This window comes from Labeo rohita, chromosome 24 (genome assembly GCF_022985175.1).
Source record: "Labeo rohita strain BAU-BD-2019 chromosome 24, IGBB_LRoh.1.0, whole genome shotgun sequence".
NCBI lineage: Eukaryota > Metazoa > Chordata > Actinopteri > Cypriniformes > Cyprinidae > Labeo > Labeo rohita.
Genome location: NC_066892.1, coordinates 1,413,787 through 1,429,302, shown reverse-complemented (window position 1 = coordinate 1,429,302; position 15,516 = coordinate 1,413,787). Strand labels below are relative to the sequence as shown.

The following is a 15,516-nucleotide window of genomic DNA, read 5'->3' as shown; positions in this document are numbered from 1 at the left end:
TAAAAGAGCAAGAGAATTCTGAACACATGAACATGCATCAGTGTTTGAGACGCATCACGTGATCAACACAGAGAAACACACCTTGCGCTCTACAAACATTTCATGCTTACCTTTGAAATATTGACATATGCAAATGCACACATTGTTTACCGCTTCTGAAAAATGAGAAATATACAGATAATTATAACATGTAAGCTACAAAAATGGACCTATAGAGGATGCATATCATTATTGGGCCCAGTATAATTTCAAAAGTACTAACCTGCTTGGTTTATTGAATGAGCTCTTCTTTTCTCAGGATGAACGGATCCTCTGACGACTTTAAATGCAGTTTCACAAATGCATTAAAGAATGATATAATGCATATAACAATCATTTCGGTTTATTTCAGTTGTCAGTTCGCTTTAATAACCAGATGAGCCTGTAAAACTGGTCCAGAGGTGAATCTCCAATAAAAGCAGGTAAACATCAGGTTATCAACACTTAGGATGTCAAACAGGATCTTGTTCTGTCAACATCACCTGCTTTAAGAAAAGTTTGCATTTGAACTCGTTCATTCTTGGTTAATTTATTAAGCTGTTATTTACCCAAAATATACTGCATATAATTACAATCAACACAGGAAGCATAAATACAGGGGATGTGGACATGGACGATTTAAAATCTTTCTTTCCCACTCGGTCGTTTCTCGATTTAGTTTCTGATGGTCTTGTATTACTATAATTATCTTAACCGTCTTTGATCTAAGACCAAATATATATATATACATGAATACATGTCGCTAGAACACTGTGCAAATCTTTGTATGATTGACAAACGTTTGCAGAATACAGTTTTCGTTTTGCATAAATTAAAAACATGAGTTTTGCCATCCAGTGATGTCATCCTTCAATAGTTCATAGGTTTTTTATATAGATATATTTATTTATTTTTAGTGTGTCTTCCTGTCCACGCGCAGGAAGGAAAGAAAACGCTCAGCAGCAAACATCTGGATGAAGGAATAATTCATCTAAAAATTGAAAATTAGATCCTTCTACGTTTATGTGTAAACAATTTCCATTTTTGGGTGAACTGTTACTTTTAAAGGAACAGTGCACCCAAAAATTAAAATCTGCTAAAATGTGCTCACCCTCAGGACATCCAAGATGTAGGTAAGTTTGTTTCTTCATCAGATTTGGAGAAATGTAGCATTACATCACTTACTCACCAACGGATCCTCTGCAGTGAATGGGTGCCGTCACAAAGAGCCAATTAAAAACATTTGTTTATTACAAACACACAGCTTTTGTCTTTTCAAGATGTTAACTGATGGACTGGAGTGGTGTGGATTGCTTGTGGATTACTGTGATGTTTTTATCAGCTGTTTAGACTCTCATTCCGACGGCACCCATTCAGATCCATTAGCGAGCAAGTGGCGAAATGCTACATTTTTCCAAATCTGGTGAAGAAACAAATCTCGGATGGTACATTTTTTCACTTTAAGGTGAACTATTCCTTTAAAAAAAACAAAACATTTGTTTCTTTTTCCGCTTATAACCTCTCGAGTATTTCCACTACACTTCCGACATCATATTTTACATGAAAAAGCACCTTTTTGAAGATACCGTACATTTTCTTAAAAAGAAACGTAAATAAAAACCTCCTAATCTCCAACTCAAGTTCAAGTTGACTACAAAATAATTACAATATATGTACAAAATGGATGCACTGATGATCACAGCACGTTAGTGAGAAAGAGATGCATCATGGGAAACGGCGTTCTTGGAGTTTTCTCAGGCGTTCGGTCCATCTACGCGTTTCTACACAGATTCGCGATTGTTTTAAACCAGTTCCGCTTTGACTGGATTCGATGACGTCATTGGCAACAAACACATCACTGGAATGTTAAATGAGGAGGAGAAAGTGGCGGTAAAAAAACGAAACGAAAAAAACTCTGACGCATTCAATGTGGCATCCGTCAAGAATTCATGCCAAGAAAAAAACATAATAAAAACCATACAGGTGGCAAAAACACTCAAACTTCAAAAAACACTTTTTTGCCATTCGTCACCCATCCTCCTTCCCGTTTACACTCGGATAATCATGCGTGAGCCGAGCGGCCCGTGCGAGGAAGATGATGTCGACGTCAGACAGAACCAGGAAGTGCAGGTGAGCGTGTGCTTTGAATGTGAAGTGTTACGAATGGAGTTTCCACGGCGACGTCGGAAGGGGGCGGGACCTCACGTGGATTTCTGCCGGTAGTGGAGCGTCAGGTCGCCGCCGCTCTTCCAGATGAAATGCTTCACTGTTCGCAGGTCCATGTTGGGATCCAGAACCTAATGAAAGCAACGCAACATGTCACAAAAACTACTTTTTCTTTGAGGTCACATCATGCCTGATTACATTTATACACAAGAAAAAGATGACATTTCATGTTATTGGACTAAAAACTTTGCAATTACTTTTTTGAAAATTGTTGTACTTCATGGGAATTTTTTCAGACCTTGTTACACTTCAAAAACGGCATGTATAAATCTCTCATGCTATATTATCACCAAATCTTGGATTTAATGTTTTTATCAACTTGTCCTCTTTTAATTAGCACAGGTTATTAATTTATTTTTGAAAGTGGTTGATCATAAGCCTCACTGATCAGAGCTCATGCACCTCAGTTTTTTAGCCAAAATACCCAAGTCCCAATCTGAATCAAATGATTTGCGACCTGCACTCAAAGTCCTGATCCGAATCAAATTTGTAATCCGCGCACCAAAGTCCCAGTCTGAATCAAATGACTCACGAACCCACATCGAAGTCCCAATCTGAATCAAATGATTCACAAACCAGCACCAAAGTCCCAATCTGAATCAAATGATTCACGAACCAGCACCAAAGTCCCAGTCTGAATCCAACGATTCACGAACCCACACTGAAGTCCCAATCTGAATCAAATGATTCACAAACCTGCACCGAAGTCCCAATCTGAATCAAATGATTCACGAACCAGCACCAAAGTCCCAGTCTGAATTAAATGACTCACGAACCTGCACCGAAGTCCCAATCTGAATCCAATGATTCACAAACCAGCACCAAAGTCCCAGTCTGAATTAAATGACTCACGAACCTGCACCGAAGTCCCAATCTGAATCCAATGATTCACAAACCCGCACCGAAGTCCCAGTCTGAATCCAAACGATTCACGAACCTGCAGTGAAGTTCCAATCTGAATCAAACGATTCACGAACCCACACCGAAGTCCCAATCCGAATCAAATGATTCACGAACCTGCACCGAAGTCCCAATCTGAATCAAATGACTCATGAACCCACACTGAAGTCCCAGTCTGAATCAAATGACTCACGAACCCGCACCGAAGTCCCAATCTGAATCCAAAGATTCACGAAGCCGCACCGAAGTCCCAGTCTGAATCAAATGATTCACGAAGCCGCACCGAAGTCCCGATCTGAATCAAATGATTCACAAACCCAGACCAAAGTCCCAGTCTGAATCCAACAATTCACGAACCCACACTGAAGTCCCAATCTGAATCAAATGATTCACAAACCTGCACCGAAGTCCCAATCTGAATCAAATGATTCACAAACCCGCACCGAAGTCCCAGTCTGAATCCAGCGATTCACGAACCCTCACCGAGGTCCCAATCTGAATCAAACGATTCACGAACCCGCACTAAAGTCCCGAACCGAATCCTAAACCCTAAATCGCTTAAAAATGAATGATCCAAGTCACGAATTTAAATCAACTGGAGCGAATCCAGCATAAATGACTCAATTGATTTGGTTCATCTGTTCCTATTTTCTCATCTTCAGTCACATTTACACAACATTTATTGTCAGTACTGCTACTGGCTTAGCTTGCTAGTTTTATGGCATTAACTGAAATAAGCCAAAAAGGTACTTTTTTGTGTGTGAATTTTGCGTGAAAAGATGTTTTGTGTTTTGATTGAAAAAATGAAACACTTATTTTATAGATACATTGTCTTTCAATAATTCAAGCACTTTAAGTACCTCTTCAGGAGTACTGCCATTTTCAAGGGTTTTCCAGCCCTTACATTTTCAAATACTTTAAGCACTTTAAGCAACTTTTTTTGTTTGGTAGTTTGTTCATGCAACTTTATTGCAAATGATTTGTAAATGAAAATGTAACATTAATGCAGGCACTGTTATAGATTAACGTTAACGATACTAAATGCTGTAGAAGTATCAGCCTTTGTTAGTTCTATAACGTAGTAAGCTAATGTTAAAAACAGTATCAAAATGACCATAATAACAAAATTGCATTGGTGTTAGTCTTGTCTAATAAAAATACCTGGTCTTGACAGAGCAGCTCGATCTTCTCCTCCGCTAACACTGCCATGTCTTCCTCCTCTTTCTGTTCGCTGGGTTTCTCCGCGGCCGAACCGCCCGTCTGCGACTCGCTGTCCAGGTTGATGATCTTTTCATACACGTGTTCCATCACCTTCCTTACTTGTAACATGTCACTGGCCGACAAACGATCCCTGCAAACACACAAACACACATTTCATGCATACTGATGTGCAACGGCATCCAACAAGTGTATTCACTTCACACTGAAATTATTGTTTGTGCAACAGAACAGATGATAATTTTTTTTTTTTTTACATCCAAAACCAACTGTTGCATCCTATAGTCTCTGTCTAACAAACTTTAGATTGACACGTCACAGCCACACGTACTTCTTTAATGTTTTTGCTCCAGAGGACGAATGGGGCTGGAGGTAGAATGGGATTTTGTTGAATTTGGGCATGTTTTTCTGTGAGAGAAAGACAGAAATGCACTTATATAACCGAAATACCAAGCACAAGACACTTTGAAAGGATTTTATGGGTGCTTACGTCCACTGTGATGTCGATGACCCACTGCGGGACCGTCTCGTTGAGTAACATGGACTCAGTTTCTCCACCCGAGTCTCGACACAGCAGCCTGAGTAAAGACACAACACTGTGACGTCATTTCATTACTGAACACCAGCATCTACTGAGATGATTAAACACAAGACACACACCTGAATAATGTCCTTCCTCCCGCTTCACCGAAAATCACCGGAGTGTGTGGCGGAACCTGGAAATATCCGTTTCCTTTCTGTATCCGGCTCTCGTGTTCGCCGTTCACTGAGGAAACACAAAATATATGCCATGAGGATCATCTGAGGAAACTTGTTTTTTTTTCAGACAAAATTTCATAAAATTAAGTTAAAGATTTGTTAATTAAATGTAATTATACAAATAAAACTCATCATTATTTCATGTTGAATATTCAATTTCAATCCAAAATATCACATATAATAATAATAATAATAATTTTTATTATTATTATTATTATTATTATATGCAGTAAAAATAAACTTGGATATAACTTTTATATTACAAAAAAAACAATATGCAAGTTTATAATTACTGTAAATATTATATTATAAAATATAATTATTTTAAATATTTATGTGTTTGTGGAATATGTTAATAAAATGTATTAATAATAATAATAACAACAGTCATTTCTAATGTAATTTTAGCTCATTATTATTATAATATGCAGTAATTATAAACTTGGATATTATTTTGTCATATTAATTATAACTTATATTACAAAAAAAACAATATGCAAATTTATAATTACTGTATATTATATTATAAAATAATTATAATTATTTTTAAATACTTTGTGTAATATGTTAATTAAATGTACCATTATTATTATTAATATTAATAATAATTAGAAAATTAATTAGAATTAGAATAATTAGAAAAATACAATATCCAAGTTTAGAATTACTGTACACTATATAATAAAACTATATATAGTATTATATAATAATAATAATAATAATAATAATAATAATAATAATATATGCAGTTTATTAATATATGCAGTAATTATAAACTTTGATATTATTTTATCATATTAATTATAACTTTTATATTATAAAAACAATATGCAAGTTTATAATTACTATAAATATTATATTATATTATATTATAAAATATAATTATTTTTTAATACTGTTTAGGTAATATGCTACTTAAATGTTTTATTATTATTATTATTATTATTATTATTATTAATAGTAATTTCTGATCTAATTATAAGTCATTTATATTAGAAAAATACAATATCACGTTTAAAATTACGGTATACCATATAATGAAACTATATATAGCATTATATAATATTAATAATAATTATTATTACAATCATTATTACGCAATTATACAATGCTGATAATACCAATTAATACTAATTAATTATATATTATACTATAATTATACATTTTGATGTTATTTTATTTTATATATTTTTTTATACATTTTCAAAATATTTCATAATTTTATTTCATTTTATTTTATTTTATTCATATTAGGAAATATTTCTTTTTTTAATGGCAAGATTAATGCATTTAAAGACAAACAATAGTAACATACAGTAGTTTGTTTTAGTTTAGGTATGAGTGATATAAGAATGAATTGACAGTTTTTACCACTCCCATGATTCAGTTCGGTCTCCTCGTCCATGGGGTTGATGTGTGTTCGAGGCCAATACTCCAGCAGAGCCTGAAGCAGCAGCCCGCCCAGATTCACTACAGCACAAACACATTCATAACTCATCTTTATATCTACTGTCACGACAACACAGACGACGCTGGAGGTTTGGCTCACGTTTAGGGTCGGATCCGTCAGGGCTGGTGAATCCAGCGTCTTTAGCAGAAACCCATGCTGCAAAGCAGTCGCTCTCGTCCAGCGTTATCGTCAGCATCTGTCAATCAAAACTAAATGATCAATAACATTTCTTTTTACTAAGGATGTATTTAAACACCGTCTTGCTAGGACGTACCCCTGTCTTCAGATCCACCGAAAACCAGTTCGGCACATAAACCATCTTGAACCTTTTCTTGATCTCTTCATCGAACTCCATCTTGCCCAAATCTTCAACTTTACAGGCCTGCAAAACAGACGTCAGACAACGAACCAGTGACATAAAAGCTAGCATTCAGATCAATAATGTGTAGATGAACACAAATGTAAACGTTACCTTCAGCACGTCCCAGTATGCCACATTATTGTTGGTGTCTTTGGTCAAAATGTGTCGTTTGTCATTCAGAATGTGGCACTGAATTATGCTGGCGCCACCTAGAGGTCAAGACAAGGCATCAAATAATTAAAACTAAAACATTAAAAACTACATAATATATACACACACAGAAATTATACACTAAAAATGCAAAATTAAAAAATAAATAATGTAATAAAATATATAAAATAAATAAAAATATAAATACAATAAATTATTTTTTAAAAAATAAAATAAAAATACAAATTATGACAAAAAAATACAATTAATTATACCCTTTACATTAGGAAAAAAATACAATATCATGCTAAAGATGCTGTTCGATGGCAATTATTATTATTAAACATATCTGAACATCCTTGAAAAATTCTGACTGACTCAAAAGTACATGCAAACTCAAATCTGCAGACAGTCGTACCTTTGATAACCTGTTCGGGCTGCGTGCACAGCGGCGTCAGTGGAGCGCTGCAGTCGTTGTCATAATCACCAGACGCTCGGAAATTATGGATACCCTTCAGAGACTGAAATACAGAGAGACAATATTCAGAACAACACTCAATATCAAGAGAACACACATTTTTTCCTACATTTTCTAAAACTATGGACCAGCGCTATTTTATTATCATTAGTGTCATATTATTTATATGCTATTTATTTATATTATTTTTGTTCAAATTAAAATTTATTTATTTTTACATTTTCTTTGTTCACTTTAAAGTTGTAGTAATTTTGCATATATATATATAAAATAACTAAATAAATAAATAAATAACAACACTATATATATATATATATATATATATTTTTTTTTTTTTTTTTTTTTAATTTAATGGAAAAATATATACATATATATTCATATTCATTCGTTTCAGTTTTATTATTAAATTATTTTAGGTAAAGTAGACTCCAGAGTAGTTTTATTTTTATGACAACATTTATATGACATAATGCTATTTATTTATATAGTTTTTGTTAATATTTTAATTTTTTACATTTTATTTTTCTGTTTTCTTTTTTAACTTTAATACACACACACACATTTATTTTTATTTATTTGTTTAAATTTTAGTTCATTTTAATTATTTTATTACTAAATTGTTTTAGGTAAAGTAGACTTTTTTCCAAATAGTTTTATTTATTTTTTATTTTATTTTGTTTTGTTTTGTTTTGTTTAACAATAATAACCCTACCATAGCTCACAGAGAAGGTAACTAAAATCTAGCTAAATGTAAGTAAAAAGCATAATCTGGCTTTTGCATATTGTCATGTGCATCCAGTCTTTTATGACTTTTTTTTATTATAACATAACATAATAAAAATATTAATATTATTAACAGTGATTTATTTTTTTTAATGTCTGTGCTGTTTTTATTGATTTGTTACGGTTTATTTAATTTAACTACTTAAGTACAAGTTAAACTAAACAAAAATGAGAAATGTTGCCTTGGCAATTAGCAGCAAAATAATTATTTTAAGTTTGAATATTTCATTTCATCTTCTGTACAGTATACTTTTTCCAAAAAAAAAAACTATTCAGGAAAAAAAAAAAAACTATTCACTTTGCTTGTGCCACAATAACTTAGTTTTTTTTTTTTTTTTAATGCCTTTGCAATTGAGAGTTAATACAAAGTTATGATATAAAACAAAAACATGGCAGCTCATTTGATTTACAGGCTTCTCAGTCAAACTCGGACAGGTACAAATCAGCATTAATGCATCATATCTAATAGTGCATGCAATTGTGATATTTACTTATTAACAGCTGAATTCACAATCGCCATTCAAAACTAACAGAAGCATTCTACCATTTTAAGATGCGACCGATAACATGCAACACAACATATTAACCGTTATTTATAAGTACTAGCACTGCGCCCCATCCCGGGATATTTAGCCGAAGGGCGACACTAATTAATGACCCTCGTGAGTAAAAGAACACGTGGCAGAATATTTAAAGCTCAGCTGTAGGATGTGTGTGTAACGTCACAGCGGTCGGAGCAGGTGGTGTTTCCGCTCACGTCACGCCGGACACCAGCTGCACTTACCCACTTATTAACCGTGGACTTTGTGGTGGAAACCCAGATGGCCGAATGCGGATCAGCTGACCTGTCCAGCTCCATCTGAAAGACAGGAAAGCACATATTCACACTTCAGTAACTTTTAGTTACTTCCTATTCCTATTACCTGCTCACACTCCACAGCTGCCGCAGCTATTTTTAGCTGCGTTTGACGCATAAACTTGCGCCCTTGATTTAAAGTCCATGGGAATGTTTATTTTATGTATTTCTCATAGTTATTAAATATATAAAATGACATATACTTAGTTAAATATATGTAGTTTTTGTTTATTTTTAATATGCAATATTAAATTTAAAAATATTTAGTTTTAATTTATATATTATTTTCTTCTGTCTAATTTATCTTATTGATTTCATATTTAATTAAAATATTTTTATTTGATATTTAATAGATGTATTTTTTTTTATTTTTTAAAATGTATTTAATATTTCATTAAAATATCTTTATTTAATATTTAGTTTATTATATACACTTCATTTTATATATTTAATTATGTCATATTATATTATTATTTCATTCAAATACACACCACATTTCAATGAAATTGTCGCACCTTCAACACGGGCGCCTTCTCCTCGCAGATCAGCACACGGATATCTGGATTGCGTAGGTCCGTACAGTATATTTTCCGGTCGCGGCCGCCGGAATAAACGTGCGTAAAAGCCTCGTTGACCTGCAGCGCCCAGACGCCCTCGTCGTGAACGCGGTACGTGGCGATACACCTCTGCTGACCCAGAGACCAGAGCCGGATCGTCCCGTCTGAACTTCCTGAAAGACACTGACCAAACAAAAACCAGAGCTAAGAAAAGAAACACAGATTCAGATCAGATCAGAGAGTCATTTAGAGCTCAAAGGCTTTTAAAACCTTCTGCAGTTGACAATAAATCAAGAATAAGACTGGTGTTCGGTCTTGTGCTTGATGCACTTTGAGTTATTAGGGGGCTGAAACACACGTACGATCGGATTTTGATCCTTACAAAAGAATTATAAAGTTAAAAACGGACATAAAAATGTTTTTTGCATATGGTAACTGAAGAGCATGTTATTAACTTTTTGTGCTCTTAATAATTTTTCTTAAAAATCCTACGTTGTTTATTAAAACGTGAAGATAAATAGACAATCGGAATATGCATTATATGAGTGTTACATGCATTAATAAGCAAATGCTTTGTGGTAATTGTCAAAATTAATAAATTAATTATAAATTATTGTAATTATATATAATTGTATATATTTATAGAATTATTTTAATTTTTTATTAATTTCTAAATAATTACATTTTTAATTTTAATATTAAATTAAAATTATTACAAGAAAAAAAAAACTTGTTTATTTTATTATTATTATTATTATTATTTATTTTTTATTTTTTTTGGAAAGTTCAGAATCCCTGGTGGTTTGTGATGGACTTTAATTTTACATTTTTGTGATTTAATTAATTAAATAAAAAATGTAAAATTACCTTTTTTTTTAAATATACATTTTATATTTAAATAAATATTATTAATAAATATGAAGTTATTATTAAATATTGTTATTAAAATATTTTAAAATTATAAATAAATAAATAAAGAGCAGCACAGTGGTGTTTAGTTTCTGAATGAATCTGCGTTTTGAATGAATCGTGTGAATCAATGCTTCAAAGGCCCATTCATACAGAGAGTCGTTTACTTAATTCCTGAATAAATCAGCTGTTTGAACGAATCGAATGAATAAATGACTCAAAGATATTTTCCGCCACCTGCTGGCAGATTTAATTTCTTGTTTAGAGTATCATTTTTATTAAAAAAAAGAATAATAATAATAATAAAAATAAAAACATTAAAGGGATAGTTTATCCAAAACTTTTTAATTCTGTCATCATTTACTCAATCTCATGGTTTTGGTTAGTAATGACTTTCATTGTATGAACAGAAAAATACCAAGATGTTCCTCAAATTATCTTTTAAGTTCCATAGTTTTCCAGTATTTGTGTGCAATAAATTTTACGTTGAATCAAATAAAATATTTCTTTCTAAAGCTACAATTTGTAATGTCTACTTAATGCTTTCTTATTTAACACAAATATAGCGTTAAATAATTTTGTGGGTATTTTCACCGTCAAATTTATTTTGCGATTAATTAGATTAATTAAAACAAAACATCATGTACTTAATTAATTACAAATTTGAATCAACTGACAGCCCTGAAATAGATAAATAAATAAAACACCTACAAAAAATACGTAATATGAACATGCAAATGTGTTGCTAAATTATTGAAATACATACTTTGTGAATGTTTTTACTTTCTAGACGTACAGACTGACTGACAGCACACGGTTTTGTCTCACCTGAGTCCCGTCTCTGTTTAGCAGCAGTGATTTGACGTTGTCTGTGTGTCCTTTCAGCTTCATTAGTTTGGCACAGGTACGCGGGTCCCACACTCTCAGAACCTGATAAACAAATCAACGAAACAAAGACCATTTTAAATCATCCGCATGAGAAAGATAGTGTCAGGCGCTTGTTACAAATAGCAAATATGAATACAATGACACGAGGAAACTTTAAGGACTCAAACCTTTTCGGTAGATCCTGACACTATAACCGTCCCCATCTGATTCATGGCCAGACTGTAGATGGAGTCCTTGTTCCCACTGAGAGAAGATGCTGTACAACATGAAAAAACAAATAAAAAAAAAATATGATTTACACACTCTATTTAATCTATATAAACTAAAGTATAGGATTTGTTAATTTTTTAATAACAAATTTATGTCTAGTAATAAAAGTAATTTATTTTTTTAAATACTCAAGTCAAAATGTTAGCTAATGTTAAATATAAAAATGAAATAAAATAAAATAAAATAAAATAAAATAAAATAAAATAAAATAAAATAAAATATCAGTTAACATATTTAAACGTAAAATCTGGGGGGAAAAAATACAATTACATTAAATAAAAAAATTAACTAATAAAAAATGTATATCAGAACTCACTAGTAACGGTGTTATTGGATGCGGTCAGTGCAGTCAGTGTGTTCACATCCCAGAGGAAGATCTGTCTGTCCAGTCCTGCTGAAGCCACCAGCTCTTTGTCTTTAGCATATGCCAACGCTTTAACATAGTCCTACAAAAAAACAAACAAACAAAAATTATTAGGCAATGCTGAAAAGTATAAAAAATATTTATTCAACTGGTAGATTCATACTAAAACTCTTTGCATCAAATAACAAACACAAATGGCTTGCAAACCCATGCATAGCAGCTGAAATAAAGGGTCAGTTGTCATTTAGTTATTTGTTTGAAGGTTTGAATGTTTTTGGATGTGCACATTTCATTCTATTTGATCAGGTGTTTTGAAACCGTGACAGTACCTTGTGTGTTCGCAGTGTTGACATGCAGAAGCCCTTGTGTGCGTTCCAGACCTTCACCGTGGTGTCTGACGACGCTGATATCACTGCAGACACAACACAAAAAACATATATATCTATACTGCTTTTATACAACAATATTAGAGCTGTACTGCACATGTCAAACACTCACAGGTTTTGCCGTTGCAGCAGAGGACGATGTCATTGACCCAGTCCGTGTGATGCTCCATTGATGCAATGTACGGATCCTGCTGCAAAACACGCACATGCAAGAAAAGAAACGTCATTTTAAAGATCCAGGGAATTGTTTTGACATCACATGCACGGGTTTAGTGGCTGACGGGTTACCTTGTGCTGGTTGACGCTCCATATCCTGATGATGGAGTCTCGTCCGGCGGTGAAGAGCCGGTTAAGAGCTGGATCCAGCTGTAGTGCGTTGACTCCATTACGATTATATTTCTCCACCTCGTCTCTGATCACATATGACACCTGCAACACACACATGATCAGAATCAGAGGTTCATCGATATATCAATTTTACAGATTAATCGGAACATTTAATTTAAGATTTGATATGAGATTTAATTTTAAGGGTATAAAAGGTGCTATTGTTATATATTATAGATCTTGCATTACTATAATATAAACCTTTTTAAATGTAAAAATGCTGCCTTGATTTTATTTATTTATTTTTTTTTTTGCTTTTATCAGATTTACTTCATAAGACAATGGACAATTTTACTGTTTCACACTTCATAAAGTAGTTATGTACAAACGAAATGCAAAAACAAAGCAAAATATAATATATAATGCACAAAAAAAATTGCACAGATACTTGATTTTATTTCTATTCTATTTTCTCCTCTCCCTTGTCACATTAAATGACGTACAATAAAACAGAAAATTGCCAGTGTTTGATGAAGAACAGATATTTTTTATTTTGATTACAATATTTAAAAAATGGCAAACATTCTGAAATATTAATCCATAAATATCAGCACTAATTATTTTTTTATTTAATTGTTTATTGTAATTTTTAATTCATTTTAATTAAACTTTATTATTTTACATAATTATTGTTATTTATTGGTTTTCAAAAATATACAATAAAATAAAATTAAAATAAAAGTCATGTAAACACTAAAACTTTTAGTCAACTCATTTTCATTAAATATAAATAAAATACAGTCTATCAGTTCAGTATAAGGAAAAAAAGCATACATTTTATTTTTAGCATTTTAATATTAATTTAATATATAAATAAAAAATATATATATATATATATATATATATATATATATATATATATAAATAAATATGAATAAATAAATATATAAATATAATATATATATACAAATAAATATATAATATTAATATTAAATATATAATATTAAATAAATATATATAAATATATATATATATAAATATATAAACATATAAACATATATATTTATATATATATATAAATATATAAACATATAAACATATATAAATATATTATATATATATATATATATATATATATATATATATATATATATAAATAAATATATATAAATAAATATATATATAAACATATATAAATAAATATATATATAAACATATATAAATAAATATATATAAATATATAATATATATATATAAATAAATATATATATAAACATATATAAATAATGTTGTTTGCAAAGCATAAACACACCTTCATGATAAACACATGCACATAATGTGTACAGTATGCAGGCATTTACATTACAGTTCGGGTTTATAAGTGTGCATATCCCAGTATACATGTGTTTAGTTTGTATATGCTCAAATTTATGAGTTCAACCTCTATCCACTCATATGTCTAGATCTTTATATGTTGATTAAGCATGTGTTTATGGACATATGCATCCTGACCACATGACCATATTCGTTCATTATGCTAATGTGCATGTATGCTCAATATGAATGGAAGAAAACTGTCATGATATCGTCCAAAGACACGAGATCTGTGACCAAAACCGGTTCATTTTTCAATCTGCAGCCCATAATAATCACCTAAACCTCGACACAGCCTGTTTATATTATCATGGTCCGCAGAAAGCAGACTATACAGACTTAGTATCCTGCATTCTTGGACACCTGACTCAAAACACGCCTATGACGCCCCAAAATTGCAGTTTGTTAGGCAGCACAGCAGATTCTGTGACACAGTCCGGCCTCCACCTCCCTGTGCGCTACACAAACGCTCACATCCGCGATTAAAACCGCCGTCTCACAACTAACAACGGTCTGAAGGCTACTATCATCGCACAAACAGCACACGCACATCACAAGCGCACTCGCAAGTGTGAAACATTCACCTGCACTTTCCTGCGCCCCGCTGCATTCTGTCTGTGATGCGTCGCCATCTTACATGTTGACGCCGTGACGCCACTTCCGTCACGCCAAGAAAAGCCGCCAAGCCGGCGCGCGCTCGAGGCGGGAGCGCAATGAATGAAGAACTATAAATAAATGTCAGAACGCGCACATATTCGTAATATATCATTGTAATCATAATCTAGTATTTGCATGTGGTTTTATTTATTTATTTAAAAAAATAATACATAGCCTACATACATACTTTTGCGTTTAAAAAACGCAAAGGAAAAACGCAAGGTCTCAACCATTTTTCTGTTCTTTCTTTTTTAAATTTATTTTATGTACACAGCAAAGGTTGCACAGAAGCGCTTCTGAAGTGACATTTAAAAGCATCTTTACATAGCTGAATTACGTACCTGCTCAAAATTCAGTGTAAACATGCAATGCCACATAAAAACCAGATCATAAAAACTGTCACCCCCCATTTTTTTAAATAGGCATGAAAGTGCGCTATTTGAACTTAAATTATTGTAATTCATGAACACGCTGAAATACAGATCTAAGGTTGGTCTCTTTTCAAAGAAGACAGTCTGCAAATTATGCCAGAAGTGGAATTTTTTCAAAAAAAAAAAATAAATAAATAAGTTATAGAAGTTTAAA

The 15,516-nt window shown here is 32.1% G+C and overlaps 1 protein-coding gene across 2 annotated transcripts; it reads right to left on the bottom strand.

Annotated features, from left to right (window-relative positions):
- Positions 1 to 366: 366 nt before the first annotated feature.
- Positions 367 to 14,945, bottom strand: wdr48a (WD repeat domain 48a). Of its 2 annotated transcripts, none has more exons than XM_051098703.1 (19): positions 14,859 to 14,945; positions 12,862 to 13,002; positions 12,686 to 12,764; positions 12,517 to 12,599; positions 12,140 to 12,269; positions 11,721 to 11,809; positions 11,494 to 11,595; positions 9,715 to 9,939; positions 9,128 to 9,202; positions 7,501 to 7,603; positions 7,044 to 7,141; positions 6,846 to 6,953; positions 6,671 to 6,767; positions 6,493 to 6,591; positions 5,023 to 5,128; positions 4,853 to 4,940; positions 4,694 to 4,770; positions 4,306 to 4,495; positions 367 to 2,315 (listed from the first exon to the last, which is right to left on the bottom strand). In XM_051098703.1, exons 1-19 carry the CDS (start codon positions 14,904 to 14,906, stop codon positions 2,220 to 2,222), a joined length of 2,034 nt encoding a protein of 677 aa, XP_050954660.1. In that variant the 5' UTR covers positions 14,907 to 14,945; the 3' UTR covers positions 367 to 2,219. The 2 variants fall into 2 exon arrangements, with proteins under 2 accessions (XP_050954660.1, XP_050954662.1); XM_051098705.1 differs by having other exon boundaries at positions 12,686 to 12,761.
- Positions 14,946 to 15,516: the final 571 nt, after the last annotated feature.